This window comes from Serinus canaria, chromosome 1A (assembly GCF_022539315.1).
Source record: "Serinus canaria isolate serCan28SL12 chromosome 1A, serCan2020, whole genome shotgun sequence".
NCBI lineage: Eukaryota > Metazoa > Chordata > Aves > Passeriformes > Fringillidae > Serinus > Serinus canaria.
In genome coordinates, this window is record NC_066314.1 from 30347684 (window position 1) to 30361216 (window position 13533).

At 36.9% G+C, this 13533-nt stretch overlaps 1 protein-coding gene across 1 annotated transcript in view; it reads right to left on the minus strand.

Moving 5' to 3' along the window:
- The window catches only part of LRIG3 (leucine rich repeats and immunoglobulin like domains 3), a 40929-nt gene that overhangs the window by 15684 nt on the left and 11712 nt on the right, over positions 1 to 13533 (minus strand). Inside the window, exons 4-8 of the mRNA XM_009095088.4 lie at positions 4888 to 5022; positions 4112 to 4255; positions 2070 to 2213; positions 1617 to 1760; positions 1049 to 1192 (exon numbers count right to left, since the gene is read on the minus strand). Of these exons, the coding sequence (XP_009093336.3) occupies positions 1049 to 1192; positions 1617 to 1760; positions 2070 to 2213; positions 4112 to 4255; positions 4888 to 5022 (711 nt within the window). The remainder of the gene's footprint in view (positions 1 to 1048; positions 1193 to 1616; positions 1761 to 2069; positions 2214 to 4111; positions 4256 to 4887; positions 5023 to 13533) is intronic.

The following is a 13533-nucleotide window of genomic DNA, read 5'->3' on the forward strand; positions in this document are numbered from 1 at the left end:
TTTGAAGACTCAAAAATTAGTATTTTTCCCTCTGATAATTAAAAATATCACAAACTCAACAATTTTTAGAATTGTGAGCAAACCAACCCCCATATCCCTCCAAAGGTATGTACAGGACTATTTAAGAAAACATGCACTGCAGGAAGGGAAAGGACCAACTGCTGCCCTTTGAAATGGAACACCCTCCTGACTTTTTAAGTCCTTAATATTAACAGCCAGAGAGTAATTTCAACATCTCAAAACATTTGCTTAATTATCTATGAAGCATAAAGAGAATATAGAGATTTGTGTAGAGAATAAGTGTGTCAACAAACAATCTACAGGGTTGGGCTGGATGAGAAAGAAGAATCTAAGAGAAAATGCCTAATACTTAATACCTAAACAGCTCACAATTCTCTAACTTCCTCTTTTTATCAGCTCCAACTCTCTACATTCTTAAAAAACATAGAGTACACTCCTCTAATTTACATCTTTCCTAGATGCCCCAAGTTTGAGTATGTGAGCAAGTCCCTGAAAATAATGCCTAGAGGCAATCGTTTTGCTCATCTGGCTGACAGATGGGTCAGTGGTATGCAATGGGAAGGTTTTAATGGTATTTAGATTAGTTCTTTCCCTTCCTTTAAGAAATGCTATTTCAAAACATGCTCTAATACTTAAAGCAATTGTCCAGTCATTAAAATGAGTTTTGTCTTCTTATTTCTGCTGTGAGGGAAAACGATTCAGTTAAGACACAACTATGATCCTGATCCCTAAAACTGTGGGTAGCAGTGCTCTGCTTGCTGCCTTCAAAAGATATGCCCCTCCCACAACAATGCTACTGGAAGTCTGTACTACAGTTAGCACCACCCATTATGCACAGCCTTAACAAAAGAGGAACTCCTTCCTTTCTCAACTATTCTGGAAACAAATCTTACAGCAAGACAATCATACACTAATCAGGGGAAGTTAACAAAATGTTCTTGTCTCTTCAATAAAGAAAAGAAATAACCTGTAAACACAGGATTTTTCTTAAGGTTTTTGACCTTACAAGTTGAGTTTGTCAACTTACAAAATCTGTAGACTGGAAAGTCCCTTGAAGGCACAATCAGCAATGTAATTTACTTTGTTGTTTCCAATGTACAGTCCGACCAGCACGCTTAAACCAACGAAGCTTGAATCATCTAACCTTGCTAATTGATTGAATGTCAAATCTCTGGAAATTTAAGGCGGGAAAAAAGCATTTTAATGTTCATGCTGCAGTGCTTATTTAACTTAGTTCAACCCACATGAATTTTCAGGGGGGAAGCACCAGTTTTCCCCTGATGATTATCAGAGAACCCACTATACCACTTCTGACCATACAGCATTTTGTCTTGTTTCAAACAATTCACACATTACTGCAGAATTAATTTCTCTCATTTGAAAACTACTGTGTTACAGCTTTAGTACAACTACTACAGTGAAATGGACCAATCCCAGTTAACTTCCAACTTCTTTCAACAAGATTTAACTGTATTATACAGCAAAGTTGTAGTCATTTTGGAAACTTTGCTATGAAAAATTCAGATCAGTGCTAAGAAGCTCATGTTTTGGCATGTACCCAGCTTTTGAAACTGGAAGAGAATAAAGGTACTCACAGTTCACTGAGTTTTTGGCAAAATTCCCAGGCATCAGGACTAATCCTGCTTATGGCATTTTGGCTGAGATGGAGTTGCTGCAGCATCAGTAAGCCATAAAGCCAGCCTTTGGTTACCTCTGTTAAGTTGTTATGGTCCAGCTGCCTACAAACACCCAGAAACAGAAAAAGACATAAGGTTCAGAAACTCAGCAGCATGCATGCTATGCCACAGGTCCACCTCTGACCTCACAACACTGGCTAGATAACTGGAGCCTCTATTTAAATCTTGAGTTGAATGCAGGCATTTAAAATGTGCTGCTCTACACATTCACTACTGACTGCTTGCTCCTTTTCAGACCAAAACAAAACAATTCAATTCATAAACACCTTTAATTTTTTTCACACAATTCTATTAATTTGGTGCAAGTCTACTTCATAAGTAGTAGTAGAGTACTACAAGTTCAGTACTTACAACACTTCCATGTTGGTCAAACCCCAGAAAGCACCATCCATAAGCCTCGTAACCCCATTTCTCTGCAGTTTTAATGATTTCAAAGCAGGAAGTCCTTGGAAAGTGAGCCCATCTATTTTTTTGATTTTGTTGCGATTCAGCTCCCTGCATCAATAGAATTTACAGTTACAGTAGAGTAATTTTACCTACATGCCAAAAACCTTTCTTCCCTCTCTGGAACCAGCTTTATTTGAACACTTTTCTTGCACATGAAACAAAGACAAGAAGTAATAAAAATCAAATATTTTATTGCAACACATTATGTTCAACCATGTTAATACTGTTCTGCCTTTTTGATACTGAGAGCAAGTACTTGGTAGTTCTTGATTTTCAGACTTAAAGAATCCCTGTAGACCTAGAATGTTATGGTTAATCCTGTTCCCAAACTCAAAACTGAGAGCGGTGTTTATCCAGCAGTAAAGCTGTTTGTAATTGCAATCAATAAACAGCCCCAAAAAAGTTAAAATTTTAGTTGCGATAACTAGACAAAATTGAACATCCTGGGTGATCTCTTTCTGTATCTGCAGTCAGGCACTCACTACATCTCTCCCTCCTCCACAACCAGTTACACATAGTGCCTTCCCTCTTTCTCAAGTAGTCTTGGCACTCGCTCTTTTGCCGCTCTTCACCCTGTGTGGGTCAGAAACTGGGAGCAATGTGAATCCTGGGAGGGAGACGTAGGGTGTAACTAGCTGGAGGGCAAGATGCAGTGACAGGATTAGACACTACTACCAAGAGGTAGTAAAGGAGTGATCACCTGCCCCTTCAAGGAAATCTTAGGTCTACCAAAGGAAGAATCTCTCCTTTCAAAACTTACTTCTGCATGCCAAGTAAAGATCTAAATAATCCTCTCTCCATAGTTATACAATCATTATTTTTCAGAGTCTGAAACAACCCTGTAAGAATTCAGCTTGTCCCTATGGCAGTCTGACACAAAATCTACCTGATAAGAGAGCTGAGGGAGAACCCTACTTCTTATACTGTGTTCAAATATGAATAAAAACTGAAGAACATTCAGTAAGAACAGGCTTTAGTTCTTCCCCATTCTACTTTGAATACTTTCAGGTGATAACACAAATTTTTTGCCTTCCTTGCAGATAAGCTACCTAACATAACTCAGCATAATCACTATGAACAAAGGGAACATTTTTAGGCAAGGATGTAACCAACATCCAAAATTCAAGGGGAATCTGAAGATCAGAAAGTCTATTAAAATCATTAACAAGTCCTGAGCTTTGCAGGACTGTTCTCGTACTCTTCTACTGAGGCCTGACTAAAACTGTTCCAGCACTTGTACACAGAAGAAACACAGTCACTCTTTCCAGAAATGTCAAGCACCCTAATATTTCAGCATTCTTATAACCTATCACTTTCAAGGCTAACCTAAGAGACTTTGTTATTTTTAACTCCTGACTATCTGATATGGAAAGTAATTATCCAGGATTTGACAAAGTGCAACCCATTCTTTTGTCCATTTTCTGCACTTTCTAAATTTTCCAATTAAAACAAACCCCACAGTCTCTTTCATATAACTTTGCTATTTATTTGGTAAAACATTTATGGACAGCACTGTATCAGTAAAGCTGAAGGTCTATTTATTCAAGCATATTGCTTATTATCATGCCATGTGAAAGCAAATGAATTTCCTTCATTCTGGTGTGAAAGCAAAAAGTAGATAACTGCTGCAGGAAACTATTACATTTACTTCACTTACTATTTGCCTGGTGCTTTTTTAAAGAAATATTGCTCCTACCCCTTTTCCAGTAATTTTTTTTTTACACTTTTAATAGGCAAAATCAATTTTAAACACAAAGACTGTTCACATCTCACCAACATATAAGAGTAGTTTTGTTCAGTACAACGCTGCAGCTAGTAAGGGTTGTAGTAATATGTTTTCTCTGTCTGTCTCACTCTGCCTCTGGTTAAATTAAAGGCTAAAGTTCAAGCAGTGCCAGAGCTTTGGAAAACCTGAAAACAATTAGTCAATTGTAGGTTACACTTACAGGTGCTGCAGATGGGACAGTTTAAACATCTTTTGAGGAATTGCTGAAATTTTGTTCCTGTTCAGTTTCAATACTTGAAGTGTGGTAGACAAATTGTCAAAGGTACCAGGCTCCATAGAGGTTATTCGGTTACTGTTGATATACCTGTTGAAACAATGTCTAGAAGGTTAAATTTACAGTTATTTAATAAATTCTTAACACCAAGTAGTGAAACACAAAACTCTTGTGGTGCTTATTCATTTATAAATGGAATTTTTTCATATTAATTAGAGCTCCTGACAGCTTTTTCTATAGTCAAATAGTATTTCACCACCACCATTTTACTCTACTCTGCCAGAGTGTGATAAGGGAAGAAGATAATATGTGACAATCCTGTACATAACAATCTATTACTGTTTTATCAGGCAGTATATCTTGCATTCCAATATTCCTGAATAAGAATTAAAGGTTATTCACAAGAAGTCTATCCAACTCCATATAAATACAAACTAGCCTATCCATGGGGAACTTAAATAAATTTTATCACATAATTATTTCTCAAGAGACAAATCTATTTGTTTCATCTCAAGATGATGGCCTTAGTTTTTTCAATTAATTAAAACATCTCATTGTAACAACTCATATATTCAAGTTAGCAGCTTATGTTAAACTAGGTAGATAGGAATATTAATGTCATTCCAATTAAAAGAAGATTTAGTACTTAATAAACAGCTGCCAATCTAAATTATCCAACAAGATTTTTGAAAGTAACCTGAAAGAAAAAAAATTTCACTTACAGATACTTGAGTTGTAATGATGGAAATGATGAAATTTTTAGCTCCGATATGTTGTTGTTGCTTAGGTCCAAAGTTTCTAGACTCTGAAATGGCTTCAGATGTTCAGACAAAATGTTGGCAATCTTGTTACTGGTCCTGAAGTTTAAGGGCAGTAGGCAAAAGACTGTCATTTCCAGAGTAAACACATCTTTACTACAGAACCCTGGCAAATATTAGTTCTTAATTCCCCTATCTGAAAATAATTTTGAATTACATAAAAGCAATAAAGTATGTTCTCCATGCATAATATTAATCCAAAATCACAAATTGGAATAGTCTAAATAAATTTTCATTAATATTTCTTATAATATAATTCTAGAAAACTCTGAAAAAAATGCAATATAATCAAATTACTGCAATTCATGGCTTTTAAAAAGAGATGCAAAACTCTATAATCACCTATTTCTGAACAGTAGAAATGTCTGGCAGTTACATGGAACAGTATGCCACAGTATTGTAAAGAAATAAGGTTAGAGCTGTTTTCTATTTTAAGCAAATTAATATCATAGTAGCTAAACACAGTTTAGCTTTGGGTTTTTTGAAAACTTCCTTGGCATGTAAGTCCAACTGAATTTCCAGAAAAAAACACAGAGTTAGATTATAAAGGATGGATGACAGTGCAACCCCCTGAAAAACATTCTGTGATTGTGGAATTAGACCTAGTATTCCAATCTACAGATTTTTCTAATGAGTTAGCAAAGAACAAAAATTCTGCATATTAGAGGTCATTACAGGAGTTTTGGACTTCATGTCTTGTCAAACTTCAGCTCAGCATCACACCCACTTTCACAGCAAAAAGTATGTAACAATGTGAAGATGTGGGTATTGTACTCTGTTCTGAGGAACACCTCTTCTTTCACTTTCACACATGAACTTTTCCCAGTGACTCTATTTCATGTTCATGCCCAGCAACCTACCAGTTTTTCCACCTCAGCTGCATGATGTACAGAATCATACACTGCACATCAGCAGCATTATTGTTCAGGGTTACCACTACATAAGTAAAAGCAGATCACAACCAATTAAACAAATGCAACCTGAAATAATTCTTGTTACCTTGTAAGTTGAAGTCATTCTAGCTGTGGTACATTATATAACTTGTTTGAAAATTACCAAGATTTAGGAGCTTTTTCCAGATCCTAGAGACTGCAGGCAAAAGCAATTTTAGTAAAACTATCAACAAGAATATTAATTCTGGAAGGTGTTTACTGGAAATACTTGCTCTGGATCAAATAGTAAGCCACACATCAGGGTAGCATAGACAACTCTCGTGTATTCAAGGGGTGTGGGGAACTATTGCTCAAGACAAAGAAGTCCTAACTCACAAACTGAACCAGAACTGAGATTAATGGGCCTTTTGACCACATATGGGAGTGAGTAAGTGATCCTGCAGCCCCTCCAATGCTGAGCTTGTATCATGTTTCATTCCTTAGGCTGTCTGGTATAGGTACACTGCATTTTTTAACTCTTAGCTGAAAGTATTTATAATAAATGGAAACAAATTACTTTAATAAAAAACAACAAACACCACCACCATGTGTCAGTTCCACTGGCCAAATAAGAATGGGAGTTAGATAACGCAACAGGTCATAGAGCCTTGCCTTTATGCATTAGTTTGTTTACAAGGTAATTACTAACAAGGTATTAAAACTGCCAATTACTTGAGTGACGAATAAAATTTTCCTTGCAGTAAAAGTGTGCTCCAGCAGAAGCCAGCAATTTCCTGAACTGCCCGCCTGCTAAATTGCAGTGTGAAAGTGTTCAGTTATAAGACGGCTTACACAGTACTGTCTTTGTGTCAGCATTGCTCCATAAAACAGAAATTCCTCACAACTGGAAGGATAATAGCTCCTGTATTACAAACTTTAGTTGGACCTAATAGAACCACATAAAACTCTTACACCATCTTCAGAGTAGTACTTAAACCAACTTATCTGACACAGACCAAGTTACAACAAAAACAACCAAACAAAAAAGCTTCAGCCTGTTTGCTTCAGGGACATTTTTCTATTTTTGAGATGGTAAAGCCATATTGAAGAGTGACGAGCAACTTTTGCTCACTGAAACTGAACTACACATCATAGTCCTAGTCCATCTCACAATCAAAATCAAACCAGCCCTCACCGCACCTTCCTGCTTAATCATATTTGTAGAAGTTACTCAGTTGCAAAATAGCTGAATGGTTCACTCCCTATTGCTCCAACACCCTAGTTTTGTTTCTCTTCAAAATAATGTAAGTATAATAATTCAAACCTGAATGATTATTCAGCACTGAAGATATCCATATAGTTCTACTTTAAGACCCAACTTTATTTAAAATGAGAAAGTCTAACTCTAATTTGATTTTTCTTCATAATCATCACTTAAGTAAATTGAAAAGAACAGCGTATCACCCTCCTCATAACTGCCAAATCACCATCACAATTAGTCAAGAAGGATGTGTTTGAAAACACAAGCCTAACTGTCAAGACAGAACCAAAGAGCATGAGTATGCACACAATGACACATAAGTTCTTCCACTGAGAGGAGGATGGGGGTAAGAAATGCCAAAAGAAAATCTTTTCTGTGAAATGGTACTATTGCTGTGTTCACACAAAAGGAGTTGCATACACTCCATTGGTTTAATTTCACAGACCTTAAAGGCCAGATGAGAAAAACAGAGTTTCCCTGCAACAAGCAAACCAGCACATCAAGTTTGCCCAGAAACAAACCTGCAGCAATTTGATAACAATTTCTTCATGAGGAAGGACCAGCAACATGCTGCAGCTTCCTTACAACCTTTCCTGTTACAGCTAAAGCAGCAGCAGCACCAAGGAATGCAGATAAACCCACCAAAAATATCTCCATGAATTTGAACGTGCCTTTTGCAATTTGAGTGCCTATACTCTGACTTGCAGCAAAAAAACTCCACAAACCAACGACCAGGAGTGCATCCAGCCTGATTTAATTACTTTTACATAAGCCTGTGTGAGAACAAGCTTAAGAGAGAGTACCAGTTTTTCATTATGGGTATGAGAAACCTTAGCTTTCCTTCTCAACATTCATGACTTTAAGCGTTGGTACGCTTAAAGGACAGTAATCCTAGAACAGCCCTCTTAATCCTGATCTTAAGATTCATTTTAAAGAACCAGCTGCCATGTATTTGACACAAGACCTGTACTTTCCTTACTCTGGGGAAATACAAAGCAGGTCAGAAACTCCTGTATCCATTTTGTTGAGCATCTAATTAAGGCCTTTCAGATATAAAAGCTCTTAAATGCTGAAACATCCACCCCACTCCCCCATTCCCACCTTTTAAAGATATGAGATAGTCATACTGTCTCTTGATAAAGATTGTCAAAATGTTTTCTACCTAAGAAAACTATCCAAGTAATCTTCATAGTCCTGATCAGCTGTAACTCATCATGCACACTGTAACATGGAAAATCCAAGGCAGGAACAGTTTAGGACCTGGAGTCCTGTCTTTTGTTTCTATTTGAAATCTCAGCACAATAAAACACACCTGCACTTTCAGTGTAACTTTTTCTTCCAGCTGTATTCTGATCTGCAGTGTTTTGGAAACTTCTTTGTTGGATCTCACCCTACTATCCTCACAAAGAGTATGTGCAGGAGTTTGGAGGTGAAGCAAACTAGAAAAAACAAGTTGCATAGAAAGACAACTTTGGAGAAGAGTCCATGCAGCCTGTCCTGCATAACTGTTATATGTAAAGTAACTGTCTTAACAAATGTGTATAACTGGACTAATACAGTACCTCCTGTCCCTCAACCAAGCCCTGAGGAGCAGAATAATCTCAATCACCTAAAGACAAACAATAGTGGAATCTCCTACTGGAAAACCAGAGTAAAGAAGAAAAAAAAAGCCTTCTGCTAGGACTGGATGCCTCTTTCAGACCAGTGCTGAGGCCAAGACATGGAATTTCATGGATGCATAGTCTGACCAGATTAGAGCTTTTGGAGGCAGCCGTATTAGAGTCCTTACAAAACCAACATGACTGTCCACATCTGAGCATGTTCTGGGTGGTCTTCATTGCATGCTACTACAACTCACAGCTTCCTTTTAAATTTTTCTGGGTTTTTCACCTGCTCTTCCCATCATTCACTAGCTGACATCATATTCATATAGCTGGCATATTCCTTCTTTCAGTCCCCCTCCTCTCCTCCCAAACTCCTTTGGGAGCAATGATGTAAACACACTGTGTGGAAGAAAAGTGAAGCAAAAAGAAAAAATAAATTATAGTAAGTTCAAAGAATCAAGACTGCAATTGGAAGTGCTGGAAGACACATACCTTGTGGCTTTTAGGCTAAGACTGGACAACTTTAAGGAACTCTTATCAGAAGAACCTCAGTAACTACTACTTCAAGAAGAGCAGAAACATTATTTTTTTCTTCAATTTCTACTCATTTGAATACTAGGCAACACTGTGATGAACAATTACATTACTTAAAATACTGAAATTTTAGTTTTAAGCTGAACACTATCCTTACAAAAAAACCAGCCTCTGATATAAATGTGACTACATGCTCTTCTCACAATTAAGACACCCAACTGGACTGAATTATAAAGTCTCTGTTTTTTTGGGTTTTTTTTAATATTTTTAAGTGTTAGTCATAAAGGTATCGCAAGTAAAACTGTTTTTCTCCAAGACAAAATGAGCAGAAATACAGCCTAGATTCTGGCTCACTTCCAGTTCTACTGGCAGGTTTACAAGTCTGATGCCCCTCTCACACATGAGCTTCTCGCCTTCCTAGCAGCAAGCAGTGGTTCCTTCTTTTGAAGGTCTCCTTCATTCCATGATCCATGCCTCTCATTCCTCTTTCAAGCCAGATGTCAGAAAGACTCTGCTTTTCTATTTCATGTTTTTTATATTACACAGGCATAACAGAAAACTCAGAACTCTGTAGGATACTGATACCCCGTCCAAAACTTGAAACCAAAGGTTTATTGATTCCCAAATCAAACATAAACTGGGAAAGGGGAAAAGATGCAGACTGAAACAGTGATCAGATACGTTTTCCTCATCAAAAAGAATAAAGAGACAAAGCCAAACTTTCAAACACATGATACTTCCATAACAATTCTCTTCTGATTCCAGTCACAGTACCAATATGCAACTAATTAGGTTTTCCTTCCAAACTCTCTTCTTAATACCCTGATGTCTGTTTCCAATTTAGTTTTCTGGCTTTTCCAAAATAATCACAAGTTACCTAGCATGTGATAGGCAAGTGAATGTGTAAGTTCATCCCTTTATTTTAACAACTGAAAACAAAAGCAATGCAAGCATAACTAATTTGGCAAAAGCTGACAACAGGAATAACTCACAGCAGACTTGGTGAGCTGTGTGACAGTCAGTTAATGCTAAAATCTTGGAAAATTTAAAATATGACCTAGATAAAATCTGCATAGTGCCCTAGAGTATTATAAATAATCTTTATAATGTAATATACAGAGCTCCTAAGTAAAAACACCTATTCTTTATCATTACAGAGCAACCCTCCCCTCCCTTTCAGAGAGTGCAGACAAAAGTCCAGGCAGTTTAGACTACACACCCCTCTAGATGTACCCCTAACTTCAGTCATTCACGCTGAGCAATGTTCTCCCAACACTTCTCTTTCACTCAAGGCACAAGTGATTTCACTGCTCTATTGCAATCACCACCACCAATTCTCTAAAACATAATCCAAACACTTATGCCTGGCCTCTTAATTTCATTCTCACTTCTCTCATTTTCCATATACTATGCCTTATTCCTCTGTAAAATTCCTACCACTCTTCCATTCTGTCATATCAGAACAGTGTTCTCTATTTTTGTAGTCCATTACGATTCTTTTTAATTCACCTTTTTCCTTTACCACTTTGATCAGAAAATCAAGACAGATTTATCCACTGCAAATAGCTCATAAAATTTGCATTCTTTTCCATTCTCATTGCAAAAGCAGTAATCTAGGCTCTCACTCACACACATTTTTGCTACAACAAACTCTGGGTTTCTATGTACTTCTTCTCTTTCCCATCATTCAGCCTAAATTGCTGTCATAAAAATTGAGTTTCCATGTCTGTAAGCCTGACTAAGTCAGGTTTCTTTTCAAATTCTTTCATTTACTTCCTCTTAAGTCTCCACACCAAATGTCAAAGACTGCAAGAACTATTCCAGTAAGTTCCTCACTCTAGCTTTTTGCTCACAACTTCAGACCAAGTAACACATGGTTTACCACCACTCTCAGTTTTTTGGGACATTCTCCAAGTAGCCTTATGCCTGAAGCCCAGTCTGGCATTCCTCTATCCCTTCTTTCAATCCTCCTTCAAAACAAATCTTAATCCTTCCCATAATAAAGTGGTAGCTGAAGAGATGACAAGGATGTAAAATATTTGACCAATGTTTTCTTCATACTGGGATCCAGACTCGAGTTTAGTATGCTAGCTTTATAAACAAACAATACCACTTTCTCTGGCAAGCACAGAAGGGAAAGGCATTCGCTCCTACTGAATGTAAGCTTTCATTTTCAGGAGTTTCATCTAAATATCTTTCTTGTGACTGCAGCTTTCTAACTGCCTACCGCGACAGTGTTCTCCTCGATTTTACACACAGCTTTCACTCCCAGCCCACTGTGAGATGAGGCAGGCAAACTTCTCCTACCTATCCTTCTGTCTTTACTGAAGGCCTTTCACAAGAGTTTAAGTTACTGCCACGAAGTGCAAACTATCACTCTTATTTCCAAACGGTAAGATAGGACAAATGCATGATTTACTTGGAGTGTTTGCTTCAATTAGCTGAACTTTATTTCTCAGTATGACTATCTGAAGCCAGATTTGGGATGCCCATTATCAAATCACATACATAAACACACTTTTCCACATTTTAAACAGAAAGGGACACACAATACTAAAAAAAAAAAAAAAATTAAAAAAAGAAAGTATTTTTAAAAAAATCCCTTTGCAATCATAGAAGGGATTAATTGCCACTTTTCTTCAGTAACTATGTTTGTGCATAAAGTAAGATAAGTAATCAGGCTAATTTTGTAGTGGCTGATCAGAAAGCTAAATTTAAAGCTGCAGTAGTTTTTCTTACTATAAAAACTTGTGACCTGTGAAGTCACCTAGGACTGGCTACTTTACAGTTCTTTTGTCCAGTTTTATCTCCTGACCTTTTCTGTTAGTACTTTTTGTTCATTTACCATTATAAACATCCAGGATACAAGACACATCTTCAAAACCAGGAAAGTTAAATTCAGCACATATTGACAGAAAGACATTACAAACTAAAGGCTTTAAAAAACCTTCAGAGAAGCAGCTTGTGGATTCTGTTCATTGTCTAACAAACACATGGCCACATTTCAAAAAACTGCCTCAATTTTGGCAGCACTTTTAAATATCTCAGAACTCAAAAGTGAACAGTCCCTGCCTTAAAGGTTTCCTCTATACAGATAGAGTTGGAGGATTCTCCCAGCACAGCAGAGAAAAACCTCTACCATGTCACATTATCTTTATGTCTCTGATAAACAGATTTCACATTCTAAAAAAATAGTGAAGCAGAAACCTAATATAAAACACACATTAATGTTAAGACTTGAGAAACATTCCTGAACTGTGAATCATTCAAGCACCCTTTAACTTCCACACCATGACTTCTACATTTTCCTCTCTGACTTTACTACAACCAAGTATTTGCTTGTGTTGTAGACTAACATGATCAGTCCTTACAAGGACAACAACTTGAATCACCTAGGCCATATGCTCTAGTGCCTTTAAATAAAATATCTCCTATTCAATAAAATGGAAAATTACAAGTCTTTTTAAAACACTCCATTCTTGAAAACTAGTCTAATGTTAGAATTTCACTATATGCACTAAAGACCCGGTCATGCACAGCTCTTCTAGTCCCTACTGACTACAAGTGCATTACTATGGAACACATCTTGGGTGTGGGTAATAAGAAATATGGGGGCTTTAATACTAGTTCTACACATATGTTTTGATAAGAACAACAAATTCTAGCTGGAGAGACAGGATACTTCAATACTCAAAGCTGTTCTGTCTCTTTACAGTCACTGCTACCTTCCATACTTCACAGTACTCAAGAATACATGATGTTGGACAGTGTCTTACAACTATGTAGTTTTTTTTAATTCTGCAAGTAAAAGTAGCATGGGTCTCTTATTTAAGCTGTATATCCTTAAACAAAATCTTACATAACATTGCTGAATTTGCAAATCAGTCTTTTCCTTACAAAGTACTAGTAACATTAGAAGTAGCTAACATTTTCAGAAGAATTTTTAAGTAAAATCCCTATGCAAATAGTAGTTGGTAGTTAAAACACCAAACAGGACTTCTTGACAAGGTTATTGTACTGACGCTATTAGGTTTCAGTCTGTTTCTGCATTCTTCCCCGAGGTCCAAAACTACAACTGTGATAGACTTGAAGGGCAGTATTAGTTTTCTTCTCACATGCCAAGATCACTGGTTCAGGCAGATTTTTAGGATAAATAGGACAGAACTGGTACATCTTGGATAAGCAATGTCATTAAAATGGAAACAACACTCATAACTTTCACTTGTTCTCCTGGAATGAGGGCATTAGTACCCATTTTTGTACCTGATACAAAAGCAAT